At 41.3% G+C, this 18,257-nt stretch overlaps 1 protein-coding gene across 2 annotated transcripts in view; it reads right to left on the bottom strand.

The window, feature by feature from the left end:
- The window catches only part of NR1D2 (nuclear receptor subfamily 1 group D member 2), a 29,621-nt gene extending 11,600 nt beyond the window's left edge, over positions 1-18,021 (bottom strand). The window contains exons 1-6 of one of the 2 annotated variants that reach the window (XM_045037685.1): positions 17,738-18,021; positions 9,354-9,620; positions 8,163-8,251; positions 6,148-6,292; positions 3,747-4,366; positions 625-810 (exon numbers count right to left, since the gene is read on the bottom strand). In XM_045037685.1, coding sequence (XP_044893620.1) covers positions 625-810; positions 3,747-4,366; positions 6,148-6,292; positions 8,163-8,251; positions 9,354-9,620; positions 17,738-17,753 — 1,323 coding nt within the window. In that variant the 5' untranslated portion in view covers positions 17,754-18,021. The remainder of the gene's footprint in view (positions 1-624; positions 811-3,746; positions 4,367-6,147; positions 6,293-8,162; positions 8,252-9,353; positions 9,621-17,737) is intronic. The other variant, XM_023260612.2, reaches the window with a different exon arrangement.
- Positions 18,022-18,257: the final 236 nt, after the last annotated feature.

Below are 18,257 nucleotides of genomic sequence, written 5' to 3'. Positions count from 1 at the left end.
GCTTAGGGAAGCTCTGAGGAAGTCCTGAGGCTCTTCACACCTCGGCAGCACCGGGAAAGCCCTGAGGAAGACAGGTCAGAGGCATCTAACTCAGCACAAAGAAAGGCACTCTGTCCGACCCCAGTTGGCAACAGTGGCTGCCCCGCGCCTGGGCAGAATACATCACAGCAAGAGAAACTGGAGTAGAAAAAGTAGCCACAGATTCTGGATGAGGCGGAGAGGGTATGAAATAGCACGTAAGACACGTTTCACCTATCCCCCAAATATTCTACGGTCTCCTAAAAGAGAAAAACCACATCCTATTTACTCCTTGTATTCTGTGCTGAAACACCGGGCTAGGCTCGGAGTAAGTATCTAGTAACACTCTGCAGAACCTGCCTGCAGTCCACGCTTGAAAGTAATACTGGATGAAGTCTGTATTCCGGGAATACAGAGCAGTTTTATCTCAAGTCCTAAGAAACTCTGTATTTATCTCATCTCTTCCCAAGATCCTGAGATTGTTATTCTTTTGTTGGCACCTTCAGCCTCTACACTATAAATACTTATTTAGAGAAGAATGAAAATGTCCGTGAAAATAAAATACCACCTACACCCTGCATCGATATTCCAGATAAATAAACCTACCTCAAAAGTCCCAGCCTTTAAAAGGTTGACCTGGTCATGCTGAGAGAGATCTCTGAATCCAGGAATACGCTTTGCGAACTCCACAACTTCTTTCACTGCTGGGGTGAAGCTCATTGAAAATTCCTCCCAGATTTCATGCCCAGATTTATGAGGATCCACATATGGAGACTTACTCATTGGACAAACCTAGTATGCACAAAACAGAAAACTGCTTCAATTGTGAGAGGTGGTAAAGAAACTTCAAAAGTAGCATCTCAATCTTTGGAAACCCCAATTTGAAAAGAACTCTCAGACACAGGTGCTATCTACGAATATTAACATTTTCTCTTCTTGCTACTTGCCTTATGTGAGAAAGCCTCATGGCAACCTGGTTTAAGTACCAATTAACTTATCATAAAAGAGGCAGCCTAAGCTATTTCAAAAAACCTGTTGCACAGGTTTAAAACTTTATTTTGTAACACTGCTGCCACCTTATGCTGGTTTTATGATTTTCAAACAAATTCACACATACTTGATTGTCAATCCTATTCATTAGTGATAGCAGATAATATAATTACCATTTCTTGATGAGGAAATGAGACTCTAAGCGGTTTAATGATTTATCCAAATACAGCTAGAAGTCACAGGCCTAGAACCCAAGCCCAACATTTACTTAATATTTCAAACTCACTTTTTTCTAAATCACACAATTACAATGTTACAATTTCAAAGAAGGGAAAATAGTGAGATGCCTCACTTTTTTAAAAAGGTCATTGACCATTTATTTCATAAACACTGGTATGACTACTGGCCCCCACTTGTTCAACTAGAAAACAATGATGAGAGATACAAAGGGCACCTTCTAAATAATGATTGGTGAGGAAAAACTGGGAAGTCAAAGAGAACAACACTAAAAAGATTATGATGGGAATGCAAGCTAGTGCAGCCATTCTGGAAAACAGTATGGAGATTCCTCAAAAAACTAAAAATAGAACTGCCCTACGACCCAGCAATTGCACTACTAGGCATTTATCCAAGGGATACAGGTGTGCTGTTTCGAAGGGACACATGCACCCCCATGTTTATAGCAGCACTATCAACAATAGCCAAAGTATGCAAAGAGCCCAAATGTCCATTGATGGATGAATGGATAAAGAAGATGTGGTATATATATACAATGGAGTATTACTCTGCAATCAAAAGGAATAAAATCTTGCCATTTGCAACTACGTGGATGGAACTGGAGGGTATTATGCTAAGTGAAGTTAGTCCGAGAAAGACAAAAATCATATGACTTCACTCATATGAGGACTTTAAGAGACAAAACAGATGAACATAAGGGAAGGGAAACAAAAATAATATAAAAACAGGGAGGGGGACAAAACAGAAGACACTCATAGAGAACAAACTGAGGGTTACGGGAGGGGTTGTGGGAGGGGGGATGGGCTAAACAGGTAAAGGGCACTAAGGAATCTACTGAAATCATTGTTGCACTATATGGTAACTAATTTGGATGTAAATTTAAAAAAATAAAACGAGGTAAAATTTAAAAAATAGGAAAAAAATAAAATAAAAAGATTATGAAATTCACTGCATACTCTATTAGTAACATCAGCCTTTAAATTTTTGCTAAATCCATAGGCAATCCAGGAATGGGATGATTCTATAACCATGGAGAACACCACAAAATTAGAACCTAAATGCTTACAGATGTTTCCCTCCTAAGGCAGCCCGTAAGTCTAATAAAATATAAGGTCACTTTTAAGATCCATGGAATCAAATACTTGCAAGTGACAAGAAAATTCTAACAAAAGAATTGGGGTAGAGTCAGCTATTTTGAAAATGAAAAAAGAAGACTTTAATTACCTGGATAGAAAATACCAAGCCTATATCAAAGGACCTAATGGTTTAAACTGGAAATGGTGTGGTACTTCTGTTTTTGATGAAATTTTGGCCGAATATAAATACTGTACTTTCATGTAAACTGTTGTATTTTATTAAAATTAAAAAAAACTTGAATTTTATAAATAACATTAAATCATCTCCTAAATAACACTAACTCATTTCCTAAGATAAAGTCTGAGAAAATCCATAGAAACCAGTGTATTAAATTAAAATATTCCTAAATTTTCAAACAGTAAAACACCTATCCATGTCCTATACTCAAAACTTTTTGCACTATAATGGTTAAAGAAAACTTCTTCCCTAAAAATCAAAGGATTACTGGGACACCTAGATGGCTCAGTCGGTTAAGTGTCCGACTTCAGCTCAGGTCATGATCTCGCAGTTTGTGAGTTTGAGCCCCACATTGGGCTCCGTGCAGCTCAGAGCCTGGAGCCTGCTTTGAATTCTTTGTCTCCTTCTCTCTCTCTCCACCCCTCCCCTGCTCATGCTCTGTCTCTCTCTCCCTCTCAAAAATGAATAAACTTAGAAGAAAAAAATTTTTTTGAATAAAAAAAAAACGAAATCAAAGGATTACTAACTTTAGCAAGCTAAATTGATCTGCCCTTTGAGAAAATCCCAAAGCTAGTAGGGTAGTGATTAATCAGAATACTTAAATTTTGAAAGGTATTTCTAAGAATTAAAGGAACAATTCTAAGGGCACCTGGGTGGCTCAGTCGGTTGAGCTTCTGACTTTGGCTCAGGTCATGATCTTGAGATCCGGGAGTTCGAGCCTGGAGTTAGGCTCTGTGCTGACAGCTCGGAGCCTGAAGCCTGCTTTGGATTCTGTGTCTCCCTCTCTCTCTGTCCCACCCCTACACTCTCTCTCTCTCTCTCTCTCTCTCTCTCTCTCTCTCTCTCTCAAAAATAAATAAACATTAAAAATTAAAAAAAAAAAAGGGCCAATTCTACATGACCCACATTTTACATAAAATCCTATTCCCAATCCTCATATCAATCAAATCACATGCCTGTACCTAGTTCTGTGTGAAATTAGGTCATTCAACAAATGATGTTTATTAGAACTATTTGAACTAAAATACTACACAAAATTGATTGTATAAATCTCAGGTTCTCTGACACCACCCCTGCCCCTCAAGTTGATATATTCCCCCCAAAATAAAACCTTCAAAGCTTTCCTTGATGCAAATAGGGCAAACAAACAAACAAACAAACAAACAAACAAACAGATTTCACTATACCAGATGCATTCTCCCTCCAGTGTTGCACAGGTAACTATTCTTGTTCTCATTCTGAGAAAATCCATCTATCGAAACTCTATCACATACTCGTTGAGTATAAGCATTGGAGAAGTTCATACAATGTCCATTTGCAATACAAATGGCATGCCCATTTGGGTAATGCATTATGTTCCTCCCTTTGTACTGTCCATTGAGGTGCTGTTGGCTCTCACTACATGGAAAATGACTGCTAAGCCCACTGCCACAATGGTCATGATTTAAATTATATTGCTCCATGCTCTTGGGAATCCGTTCTCTCTGAGGCTGCATGGTGTCTGCTGAGTTTTCTCGCTGCTCTTGATTATACATAAAGGTATCCTTGTGTGCTCTGGTCACCATGCCAATCACTTCATCCTTTGCAAAATCAGAAGAGGGAGAAGAGCTTTTGATGTTTTCTTGTTCCAGCTGGGGCTTGGGTCGCAGCTGTTCCTGGGCTGGTAAGGCTGGCTGTTCATGATGTTCTAATGTATCATTCTGCAAATGACCACTGAACTGGCTGTTCATCATGGTCTTCATCGCACTTTGCATTTCAATTAGCATCCTCTGTTTTTCGCGCTTAGGAATACGACCAAACCGAACAGCTATTGAAGAAAAAAATGTTTAAGGTCTATATTCTAAATAAGACCTGTTTATACAAAAGAATAGCACAAAACTGTCTCTAATAGCTATGGCCTCTAGTGATACAAGTAAAGAGTATCTGTATGTCTCTGGCCCAAATTATTCTAAACTTGCTGGTTATGTTTTTGATACACCATAAGAAATAGAGGGGAAATTCTGTCCATTTTTCTCCCAAAACAAAGCTAAGAGAAGATCTATTAGGTCCTGGGTATTTTATAAGCAAGCTAAGAAATCTGAAATTAACTAATGAAAATCACATTGAAGCAGTCAGCATTACTATACAGCACCTACTAATAAGGCTGAAGGCTCTGTTTTTAAGAAGGCACATGGGATTCAGCTACCCACAGACATTAATGTTAATGAAACCTAGTAGGTACAAGCATTCCTTGAACACCTGACCTTTGTCAATTCATTCTGTAACCCTATTCTCAAGACCCAACTATTAAATGGTTTGTTCTCCTTTTCCAGCTTCTTAAAAAAGAAAATCTTTAAAAAAAATTTTTTTAATTAAAAAAACACAATCAAGAGAAAGGCAGTCATTGAAAACTTGGACTTTAATTGAAATCAATAAAATAAATAAAAATTAAATAATGCATCCTCCATTATTTTAGAGGTGAGTCTTAAAATGTGTCGTGTCTCCAACATTCCTATCCCTGAGGAGTAGAACATAAAAGCTTTCTAGTTTAATATTTATACAGAGATAATAAAAATCCAATATATCCACCCGGCAAGAAAGCCTTCCTAATCTAATTGTAGCCTCTGACATTATTGCTATAGTGGACAGTTTTATCATGTTCAACGCTCTACCTCTACTCCCTCCTTCACAAATGATTGCCATTTTTATTCTTTCGAGGAAATCACAATATCTACCAACTTTGCATTAATATTTCCAGTAATATAATAAAAATTTTTAGGCAAATTAAATCCAAAACATCAATTGCTGAAATCCATTACTCACGAAGCTCTTTATTACAAACAGTATTTGTGTAATGTATTAGAGTAACCTAAGGGATTGCTTAAGTGACCCTTCCCTAGATAAATATCAGGTTCATTCTTTGCAATTCTTAATTAATCCTACTAAACTAGTCCCTCGGAAAACCTCATACTCTTCTGTTATGTTACTTAGAACTGAATGAGACTATCCAAACGTGATTTCCCTAAGCATAAGAGTCAAATTTCCCAGTGATGTCATCCACAGAAAATACTAATAATCCTGAAAATTAACTTTTATTTTTTATGGGAATGGATCATGCCAGAATTTAGCAACCACCTCCACTCCAGACCCTACTGTTTCTTTCAATTTTGCATCTCCTTTCAATATATTCAGACCTGTCCCTAAAAGCACATTATCATCTTAGGGCTGAGAAAGTCAGAGAGATAATTCACATAGGAGAAATGGGTTCCTCAGAAATGCTAAAAAATCAAGGAGAAAGAGCCAAGGATTCCTATACCAAGAAAAACGAATTCTTTTTTAGGAAAAAAGTATTCAAACTATATACAAAAAAGTCTTTTATAAGAAGCCCCAAAAAGAGAGCCAAAAGCTGTTTCCAGGGTGATAATGCTAAAATTTGACTTTAATGAATTTGGCATCTTACAAGGTATCAAATGTGTTTTTCTAAAATCTGCTTCACTCTAAGCACAAGAAGGGCACTGGTAACTGGCCTACAGGTCTGGTTTATGCTGAGGAGTAAAAAGCCTAGCTCCATATGTTTTAAGAAGAGCACTCATTAAAGTGGGAACATACCATCTCTCGACATTCCAACAGACAGACACTTCTTGAAGCGACACTGCTGACATCTGTTTCTATTCATTCTCATTATAGAACAGTTTTCATTCTTCAGGCACTTCTTGTACTGGATGTTTTGCTGAATGCTTCTCCGAAAGAAACCCTAAGAACAAAGGAGATGTATTCATTCATTTAAAAACATCCAGATGGGCTCCTTGTAAGCACACCCCGTCACAACTAACAAGCATTTCACTAGCTACCTGGGAAATAATTTGCGCTTAGAACACAGGGGTATAGAACACTGACACACAGAATTTAACTGGATTCTTACTGGTATTAGTAAGCACCTATGCCTACTAGCCCAATAAAACTCTTCTGCTCCTTCCCTTTGGAGAACCTTGGAGCTTGCCAAGCACCTCTTTACTACACTTCATGCTGTTACCAGCCCCTGCCACAAACCACATTTTCCAGCCCAAACTTCAATTACATACAAATCCCAAAACTCTGAAGACATGAATGACTGATTTTTAAAGAGTTGACAGAGAAACATGTTCCACAGGTGTAATTCCCTCACTAGAACCAAGGATTACATTAGTAGAGCTGGGTCTTTCCTGGATCATTACCTGATGACACCAGCAAAGTCTACTTACAAGTGCCGGATATTTCTGGCAACTTGTTAGCAATCGGTAAGTGTGACACCACACCACCCACAGAGCAACTAATGATCCAAGGAAAGACCATTCCCAGCTCTATGGCTACAAATAACTATCTTTACTACACAAACAGTTTAAGCACATGCTCTGTGATAGGTCTTCCAAGATCTCCAGCTTCATGTTCCCAGGAAGAACAGAAAAGTCAAGAACACAATTACCAAGATTTTAAATTGCAGTTTCCTTGAGTATCATAATTAACCACACATTTCATGAATCTGTTAGTAATTTTGAAATACAACATTTTTACACTTTATTACTTCAATATTATACTTGGATACCAGAATATCTGAACTAGACAAATCTCTAAAAGGGTGTGGAACAATTATGTGTATTTATCAAAGATACACAGACTCATTTGCTTGTACTTTTTGTTTCTCTAGCCGTAAAGTGAGAACAATGACTGCTCTACAATTACTTCACATTGTTATAAAAATTTTAAAAACAGTAAAACAGTATTTACAGAATGTTTAAAACAGTGGAAAAATGCTACTTCTATATAAAATACTGACTAGTCTTGTGAAATGACCCAACCATTAAGGGCTACCAAACTCACAATTCATTCAGAGCCACCCTAGAAAATATATCTTCTTCCATCACGTATGTTCATTATCTTGCTCACCCATCATATCTTGCCAAATTGGATTCTTGCTTCTGGCAAGAGCAAATGTCTTGGTCATATTAATTTTTGATACTCAGGAGAAAGAACTGGGCCAGATTTTCAAAAAAGAGGGAAAGATTCCCTGGATATAAGTAGGAGGTATAAACTATCTCACTTGGAATTAGCTGACACTCTAACCAAGAAATATTCACTTGAACTTAAAAATGAGGTTTCCCAAGTAATCAATTTATATTCAAGATTCTTTTAGTCATTTGGCATTACTTCTCAAGATACCACATTTTCACAAGTATTGTAGGAGTTATTCCCAACTGCTAATATCTGACCTATCAGAATGTCATCATATTTGAGGAGACCTATTCAAAGCTTGGTTTAAACTCAGTTCCAACAAGCAGTGCCTTGTCTGTTTTGCTCCCTATTTCCCCACCACCTGGAACAGTGCCTGATGCATTAGAGAATACACAATTTGTGTACTCGGTTTCATACCCTAAGTGAAAGAGCAAATTTATTTTGATCAAAATCCTAAAGAAAAAAGAAATACTTTTACTGCTGAATATATTTTTCAAAACAAGTTATGTTCATATACTACCTAAAATGCTTAAAACTGTAAGAGTAGCTGCTGACTTCTCATCATCCCAGGTTATCAACTGTGGAAACTGACAAACTTAACTCCAATTTCTTTATTCCCAGAATCAGTAGCTTACCTTACAGCCTTCACAAGCATGAACTCCATAGTGGAATCCTGATGCCACATCCCCACAGACTTTACACAGTAGAACCATGCCACTAAATTCTAAGACACAAACAGATATAAAAGTATAAAGCTGGAAGAAAAACTTCAACCGTTTGCTTTCTTTCCAATTGATTCCAGTTTATTTTATTCAATTTGTAAGTACTTTAAAAAGATACCAAATCTACTTTTATAATGCAAAAATATCTTTACACTAAATTACCAAAAGAAATCTTAGTGTTCTTTTAAATCACAGTTTATGGGGGGCACCTAGCTCAGTCGGTTAAGCATCCCGCTCTTGGTTTCAGCTCAGGTCATGATCTCACAGTTCATGAGATGGAGCCCCGTGTCAGCTTCTGCCTCTGATAGTGTGGAGCCTGCTTAGGATTCTCTCTCCTCCCCTCTCTGCCCCTCCCCCACTTGCTCCGTCTCAAAATAAATAAATAAAATTTAAATAAAACACAATTTATGGGACTGCCAGAAATATCTGAGAGCTGGTTTTTTCCTTTCCTGATGATTTTAAGCATACACTGAAATTTTGTTAAGGGTAGAGTTACTTTTACACCATATATGCAACCAGAACTAAAAACAATTCTCCTCAGTAAGAATTAAAAAGTCATACAAAAAAGTCAATTAGCAGAAGGTGCAAACAGATGTCTCCACAGGCTGCTGTACAATACTAAGTTCGATTCACCTTACAGGCACCATTCCTCCCCTGTATCAGCCAGTCTTACCTCCACACTCACTCAGGGGTCCAAATTCCACCACTCATTTGGTTATCCCAATGCTGCTTTGTTTTCTAATTCCAAATGTTCCTAGCTCCAACTTCATGAAAGCAAACCCCTTCCTACAACAAGTAAGTACTCTGTTCTAGAAACCGGATTCAGTACCAAGAGTCCAGAAGAAAGGCAACTGTGAAAATGTGGTAAAAGGAGCTACCCTCGAGGAAACACAGGCAGAGTGCATAACCACGTACCTTGTTCTGTGTCAAGAACAAATTATGACAGCCCTAGGCTGTAACGTTTAAAATCATCACTGATTTCTTCTCTAACTACTAAACTATGATTACCCAAAAGAGGGTGAAATTACACTCAAATGAAAAACTGATCAAATAAGCCCCACCTGCAATTAATGGCACCAACCCTTGAAAACTAAAGTCACTTACTTGTCACTCCACTGTGACTCTTTGTCATCCCCGGTGCACTCGACTTGGTTGTTTTCATAGAACAATCTATTCGATCATTCTTCAGGATGCCTTCAATACTGGAGAGATCACCATTTTTGGGATTTCCGTTGTTATCAGAATTAGAGCTATTCGGAGAAGATGGGACAGAAGAGGAGGAGGACTGGAAACTGTTCTCAGAACCCTCACTGTGACAAGAGGCAGGGCTAGAGGCTGAGCTGGAAGAACTGATATAGGCAATCACACCTCCTAGAAAAAGATGGGAGAATTCAGATTAATTAGATACACAATATGTTTTCTCCTTTTTGAAATCTGAACAGTAAAATCACTAACCTTAGAAACAGGTTGCTGACTAAATGTCAGTTGACCCAAAAAGGACAAAGTAACTTATTTCCTTATTACCTACTATTAATTCTTCCTGCTTCCACAAAGCTCAAAGAACATATCACTTCCACGGATTCAAAAAATGAAAAGGCTCTCACTGGCTTAGTTATTCTGAACACAGAAAGATCTGAACCTAAAACTTTTCATTTTCCAGTTTTTTTTTCTAAAAGGAATGAAAAACCTTCCTGAGTGACTACACAGGTTAGAGTGAACAATCTGTTTCATCCATGAAGAAATCTATTTCTGGTCCTCTCTTTGCCTCCTTCATTATACCTTTATGTGACACAACCCTAGAAACAATGACTTCAGCATTTGCCTCCCCCAGCACTTGGCTAAAACATAGGTCAACCAAAAACAGATGTAATACTTGGAACTCCAGATAATTTATGTCAAAATGGGAAACTTTTCATCCTTTTGCTACCAGAATCTTTGTTTTGATGCTGAAGACTTCTACCACTATCCACTGATCACCAGTTCCACGCTCTCCCTTCTCCACCTGTTTCTGCCACTAGATTTGCAGACACACTTACCTGTAAACAGCTCTTAAGGAATCCAGACTCGCCACTTGTTCTTCTGACTCGCTACTTACAATAAATGTTAAAGAGGCTGAAAGAATGCATGCTATAAGAGAATAACATTAAGGCTGGTGCTAATTCTCTCTCCACAGAGCTACTCTCAAAATACCATTCACAACTTCACCAATATAACCTCCACAACCCCTGTGAAAACTGGCCTTGCCCGCTTAGAGACTGTAAACCTCCCACGTTAAGAAATAAGATTTAAAATTCTTTTTAGGGTATAATTTCAAACATCTTCCTTCAAAGATGCAAAGTGCTGCAAAAGTAATCTCATAGCCAAATATATTATTTTTCCAAGTCGCAGGCCAAACAACTAATTCTTATCTCTTCTGCCAAGATCTGTGGTTTCTTTTCCTCTTTCCTCTATCATCAACAAACATTTGTGGGCTTTTTCATTGTGATATAAAGGTAAAATTATCTCTTCTATCACTGTCTTGAACTCTTAAACAAACCTACTGTTTACCTGTTTCCATCTCTTTCTCACCTAGACCATAAGCACCTAGGTGCAGGTACACAGTGTCTCTTAATTCTCTATACATGCTTTACAGGTAATAAGCCTGCCATAGATATTTTTAAGACCTACTTCTCTGCCCTTCTGAAGCCCACATTTAATAACATGGACAGATCCCAAACAGCATAAAGCATTACTAGGAAGTCATAAGCAAAACAAGGCATTTCTGACAACAATCTAACTATACAGAGTAATAAGTGGAGAGTTCTACACATTACCTAAGTAACAACTGCAATTTAAGTACTCACTCTGAAATAAAAACCTTCTCTGAGATGTGATTCCCCGATCTTTTTATTTTTAGATAACAGCCACACTTTATAAGTCAAAACACACACACACACACACACACACACACACACACACACACACACAATATGCTGAGGCCAAACCAATTCCAAAGACAAAGACATTTCCATCTACAGAAAATTTAAAAATGGGCAGAGGAATATTGAGTCACTTTTAGTCTGTAGTGTTGAAATAAGGTACCAGACGTGTAGTTAAGTACCAATTAAACATACCCAGAATGGGAAGCTCCTGAGAAGTAAAGCAAAACCATTACTCTTAGGGATTTTGGTCACAGCCCAAAAGAGAAGTTAAAATGGCACCTACTATGCCAGGAAAAACAGAAGAGTTTACTATACACAAATGCAACTAAATGTACTTGAATTTTAAAGACAAAAATATAAATAATGTGGAGAATTCCATCCACTTTTCCATTCACTAAGCACATGCCTGCCATGAGTCTTGAAGTTGGAGGAGTGACTGTTCTTTCTAGACCAACCCACCTCCCAGATGTTCTCTTGGCATGTGCTTATCTTTCCAGAGCGAAACCAGAGCTTTCTGATTACTATTAGAGCTGCAATGTGTTCCCCACCTATAAACCAGTCATTCTCAAAGTGTGATCCCTGGATGAAGGGCTTCAGCATCACCTACAAATCTGTTAGAAATCCAAGTTCTCATGTCCCACTCCAGATCTACTCGATCAGAAACTTTAATCACCCTCTTGGTGATACTGATACACAATAAAGCTGTTACACAGTAAAACTGGGACTGTCACAAGCCAATGTCTTTACCTGTGCTCAATGGAAGAAAATACAACCAAGGGTAATCTTAGTAAGAGAAATTTCATCTACTGCGAATTTTGAAAGCTCCTAAGAAACCAAATATAAAGGAGGAAGGCTTCCTAACTCTGAGTTTATTCTCATAAACTCATATGTAAAATATGTATCATCAGAACAACCTGGTGCTTTTTCAAAATACATGTTTCCAAGGCCCTGCAGAAACTAGAGAAGACCCCTCAGGAATGAGCATTTTTAATTTTTAACAAGTTCCTAGGTAATTTGTTTCAATGTTGAAGTTTAGGAATAGCTACAATCACTGAATTAAAGCACAAATTGGTTCATAGTTTTTAAAGTTGATGTTTTCATTGACATAACTGCCTAAATACCCTTAATACATTGTGAATCCAGAGAGAAACAATTTTAACTTGGAAAGCTAGCAAATGTCGTATTACTGGGTAAAACCATGTTTTCATAAAACTTTAGAAGTTCATATCCGAAATTCCAAGTGTTAGCAAACTGCTACTTTTTTCACGTGTGTACACCCAGAATTGAATCCAAAGGAAAATATTAGTCTTCAATAAATTCCCAGAGGAAGGTCTCACAGCTATTTGTCTCATTTAAAGTACTACCACTTTTGGGGCGCCTGGGTGGCGCAGTCGGTTGGGCGTCCGACTTCAGCCAGGTCACGATCTCGCGGTCCGTGAGTTCGAGCCCCGCGTCGGGCTCTGGGCTGATGGCTCAGAGCCTGGAGCCTGCTTCCGATTCTGTGTCTCCCTCTCTCTCTGCCCCTCCCCCGTTCATGCTCTGTCTCTCTCTGTCTCAAAAAAAATAAAAAAATAAAAAAAAAATAAAGTACTACCACTTTAAGTGGTAAATTCACTTCCTTACATCTAAAGATGACACAAGATGAGAAACTAATAGTTTTCCTTAAAGTAAGACTTTCTTGGGACCAGCATTTGAGAGAGCCATGTATGTTCACAAGGTCTTCTGACTACCTCACCTTAGAAATAAATTTGCAGAAATCAGAGCTATCCCTAATGGCTGGGCAATGGAAGGAATTAAAGCACTGACTGGGAAGGTATTGTTATTAACTACACAAAATGCACCTTCCTTTCAAAACCTCCAAAATCAAACCTAAGAAAAATTACTGAGCTAGTATCAGTCCAGTTAATATCCAATTCATATCTTTAGGGAGTTTAACAATCATTTATGACAAGCATTTGTGCCAGGCACCATGGTATCAAAGATGACCCATCTAGAAGCAGCTACATTCTCCTAGCAAGACCTTCGACACTGATTTAGCTGTCTTAGCATCTACTCTTGCTACCAGACACCAACCTACTGTCCAGATGGTTAGTAACCCAAATGGGTTACATTTTAATTTCCAAGAGAGTAATACTAATCTAATACTTCCTCAGCCTAATGAAGGGAAGTGAAAACTACAAGTCACAAAGTACCTACCAAATGCCAAGAATAAAATGACACAATTTCATGTCACATTTCAACCTCACAAGAATTAACTTCCATTATCCCATTTTTCACATGAGGAACTTAGAACTCAGAGAGGTTTAATATAAATACAGCTGCTAAGTGGCAGAGCCAGGAGTAGAGACCCAGGCCAGAATACAGACTACCATTTCTTACTGTGAAGACCTGGGCAAGCAAGTCACTTTCGTTCTCTCTAAATCTGAGTTACCTTCTATATAAATGGGCATATCTGCCAGCTTTATTACAAGATTAAAATGAAGTGTAGTGTTCATACAAGGTGATTATTAAAGTGGTTTTTACACATAAGGTTTTTGATGATAATGCAAGAAAGGTAAAATCCCCGAACCAGCAAGTCCCAACACTTCCAGAAACAGGCAGAATGTACTTCTTAGATGCCTCAAGCTAAAATTAGCTGAGACAGTCTTCTCTATTTTTAGCTGGGAAAAAAAAAAAAAAAAAAAAAATCCCTGGAGCTGAGCCAGGTTCCCAGGCAAGGGCTTACCCAGTGGTCAACTTCAGACAAGCTAGAAGTCAATACCTAATTTTATACTGCTGGGAAGCACTTACTGTTGGCCATATATTGGGGTTTTCTTACCCCAATTCTAGACTTGCCCATCACCAAAACCCTCCCACTCCCACTGCCCACCATCCTGGAAAGTATGCTTGAGTTCAACTCATGACTGTGCCGTGTGACTTAGAATGAAACCATCAAGAAGTTTTGGTTTTCTCATTTTAAAAGTAGGTTACTAACAATTTCTACTCACAGGATGGTAAAATAGATCTAATTGAAGCACTGAACTTCCCATTGTGTCCTGAGTGTCAGGGCTCCAGAGAACAGCATGGTCCCTTCCCTAAAAAGCCCTGTAGACCAACTGAAGAAAGAGCTGTGTTAACCATTCATTCCAGTGCAATGTGAGAGCACTGTTTCATATAAATTACTGTGAACCACTGAGGATCACACAAGAGTACTACAGAAGGCAAAGATCAAGAGGGGCAAACAAAGCTAGGGGACAATAAGTAGGGTCTTGAAACACATGCAAATTATTAAATGACGTACCATGTAAAGAGATTTAAGAAAACAAAAAATGGGTGACTGAAAAATCGGATCTTATTTTGCAAAATGTATTTTTGTCTCCATGCAAATTGCTAGGGTGGGGGGCACTAGTGTAATCTAGTGTCTGGCGAAAAAATAGATTGACCAGCAAAAAGATTAAAAGACAGGAATGATGAAATTAGGAGGCTCTACTGCCACCCATCCTTTTCCACCAGCGATGACCCTCTACCATTACAAACCAAGTGGATCCATCTCCTTCACCCCCAAGAGGACAGGACCACCAAGTTGTGCATATACCATCAAATGCTATGTGGACGTAAAGCTAATAAGGCATAAAGTAGCTTGTGCTCCCCAAGTGGACTTTCTGGATTCAAAATCTGGCTCCATCACTTGCCTGGATAAGTTAATTAACTACAATCGACTTAGCCCTTCATCTTCAAATGGTGACAACAGTACCTTCATAAAATTAACATGAGGTGTCAAAGTAGTAACATCTATAAAGGACCTGGCACATAGTATGTACTTGACATTTACTGGTGATTATTATTTTACCATCATACTGAAGAGTTCAATCAGAAGTGTTCAAAGAAAACTAACCCTCCCTATCCTTTCTTCTTTCCTTTAATTCTGAATGTGGTATATGGACCCAGTGGTTTCCCTGTAGGTTATTTCTACACTACCTTCAGAATCCCTTAACTCCGTTGACTAGTCAAGCAACCTCCTACTTCCGAGTCTTCCCATGATCTTGATTTCTCTCTCTCCAAGTGACTTCTTTCCCATTACCTCTCTCTGACATTTTCTTTCTAACTTAGGAGAAATACAGATTTGTAAAAACAAGAATGAACCATGTGGGAATGTTTCCCTAATTCTTAAAATGTGAATTACAGCCAAGGTTATGAAGTTTGTGCAGTGAGTTATTTAAAGAACCTGGTATACTCACTCAGGATCTGTGACAAAAACGTATGGAGTCAATTTCTGCCACTTCACTATTTCACATCTACATTAGTCATGGATAAGACAGAGACACAGTATGTGATGAATTATAGGACAGTTAGATGAAATGGTCACTAGTTGAATGTGTGTTGTACTGATACGATCATGTCAAAAAGGGATGGGTCAGAGGTGTGCCACACAGCACTCGATTTGGCTCAGCCCTGGTCAACATTTACAACCTGAAGGAAGTTAAAGGGAAAGCTTATCAATTCTCCCTCTAACAGATACATGGCAGAAATTGTTAGTATACTGGATAATACCTTGAGAAAGGTTGAACATGAAGCCAAAAGGAACAAGAGAAAATAAGGTCACTGCAAATTCCTCAACTTCAGGTCAATCATCTGCACAACGGAGGAAACCTAGCTTCAAAACAGTTCGCGTGAAAAGGTTCTAGTTTACTGCAAGGTTACTGTGAGTCAGCAAAGCGAATAAGCCACAAAAGCTCAGCCTGCCAGAGAATTCATTTGCAGCAGAATCCAAAACTCGGAACTTGGTAACGTTCCAACCGTTTCCGCAGGAGGCTATTCACTACTGGGTGCTACAGCCCAAAGGGCAACAAGGATGATGATCAAAACAACACAGAGCAAGGACCAAGTAATGAGAACTGAAAACGGAACGAGTGGGGTGGTATGTTGACTGGGGTGGTTGGTATGTTCAACAGTCACCCAAAGGAAGTTTTATTATTTGTAGCTCTGCAAGGCAAGATTAAAATCAGTGATACTGTTCCAGGAAGGTTCAAACCAGACAAAAACTTTCTAGTCGCCTGAGCTAGCCCACCTTTATGAGGCTGCAAAGCTGGAAAAAATTCAGGCTAAAGGCTGGCTTAAAATAACTTCAATCTGGTAATTTCTAAATTCTTATCAAGCAAAAGCTGAATTCCATGAGAGTTACCCAATTTTTAAAAAATATCCTCAAAAGGTAAGCAGACTCAGAGGTAATTAAAACACTTTATTTTTACTGTTGGTGGAAAACCCAAAACACGTTGGTCTTCGAGGCATGGGTTTCAGCGCACATAACTTAAAAAATATAAACTGGCTTCTTCTGTAACCTCACCGGCTTCAGGCCTGAGGGTCAACATTGAGGGCAGACAGAAGGCCAGAAGGGAATACGGTAGTGTTCTCTGGCACTGTCACAGGAAATGTAACCAAAATACTGATAAAGCCAAATTCTGTTTAACAGGTTCAAGAAAGGTCGGCAACCAATGCGTTTAAAAAAATTAACTGAAATAAACAATGACCAGCCTTTCATAAAGTCTGGGACTCACTTAGGATCACCTGAGTCATCCTGACCCTACGTGATCTGAATGATCAGCTATGGGTGTGATCTATAGGCTCCCAGCCCTAGGGGATCTTCGAGACATTTTTATGACTTAGGTGTGTAAGATAGGTCACGTCCTAGAGCAAACCATTTTTCTTGGAAATAGTGAAGCAGCACCACAAGGGCGAGTGCCGTTCCAAGTGCACGGCGTCGCTCGACATCGAAGCACCTCAGAGCTCTTTTAAGGCGTCTCGCGTTGGGAAGCACGAAGCCCTCCCCGAGGAACCTTTCTCGGCCAACGGTGCGCCCTGACCCCGCACTTCTTCCTCAGCATCCGCAAGGTCTGCTGCGGGTGCGTCTGCCCGGCCCCGGCTCCGCGCGTCGGGGTCACCTCCCCGACGCGAAAGCGGCAGCGGGGGCACTGCGGCGTCCGCGCCCGCCTCGGGACCGCCCGGGCGCGAGGTTCACCGCACGCGCACGCGCGGCCTCCTCCGCAGTGTGCAACCCCGCGGGGGAGGAGGGAATCGCGGCCACGTCACAGCCCGGAGGGTTCCAAGGGGGCGGGGCCTCCCGGAAGGCTGCGGCACTCCCCGCCGGCGCGCGCGCGCACCCGCCCCCACGTGTCCCTGCGGCCCCGGGGAATGTGGGTCACCGAGCCGAGCGGCCTCACGTGTCCCCGCCCGCCGCCGCCGCCTCAGCGCCCATTATGTAATGCCGCGTCACGCGCCCGCCCAGCCAACCGGCGCCCGCGCGCCGCCGAACGTAAACACAGCGCGCACGTGGCTCGCGCGGCCGGGCCATGTGAGGGGGGGGCCGGGCCGGCGCCGCCGGGCCGCGCTGCGGCGTTGCAGGGAGCTAGGAGGGCGGCCGTGGAGCGGCCCCGGGGGCGACGCGGGAACCGGGCGCGGGCCAGTACGCACCGCGCAGCAGCCCACCCTACCAGCCCTGGGGCCACCCCCTGCCGCCGCCCCGCGAAGTGCCCCAGCGGGCTCCGATCGCCCCTTCCGCCGTGCCCCCAACCTCCGCAGTCCTGCTCTTACCCGCATTCACCTCCATGGTGCCCTCCGGGAGGGGACAGAAGCTGCCCGCTTCCCGCAGAGGTGGCAGCGCCGCCTCCGCCTCAGCGCCGCGCCGCCCCGGGCTGGAGGCAGCGGTGGTCGCGGAGCCCCCTCATGGGCAGGGCGGTCGGGACGCCCGGAACCCGGGCCCCGCGGCCGGAGAGCGGGCTGCAGCGAGAAAGGGCGGCGGCGGCCGGCGAGCGGCGCTCCTCGCGGAGTCCCTGACAACAAAAGCGGCGGCGCGGCGGCTTCCTGCAGCCAGCGCACCGCGGCGGCGAGGGCGGCTGACGGGGAGGGCAGCTGCGACCATGTGACCCGCGCACACACCCCCTCCCTCCGCCCGCCCCTCTGCCGGCCGCAGCGGCGACTCCGCCCCCTCGCTGCCGCCTGCTCTCGCCTTCCCTCGTTTCTCGCTTCTTTCCTTCGTCCCCCTACCCCCCTTCCCCATCCCCCCCCCCCCCCGATCCTTTCTCTTCTTTCCCCTCTTCCCTCTCCTCCAGGC

This window comes from Felis catus, chromosome C2 (genome assembly GCF_018350175.1).
Source record: "Felis catus isolate Fca126 chromosome C2, F.catus_Fca126_mat1.0, whole genome shotgun sequence".
In the NCBI taxonomy this organism is placed as follows: Eukaryota; Metazoa; Chordata; class Mammalia; order Carnivora; family Felidae; genus Felis; species Felis catus.
This window is presented reverse-complemented; position numbering and strand designations above follow the sequence as displayed.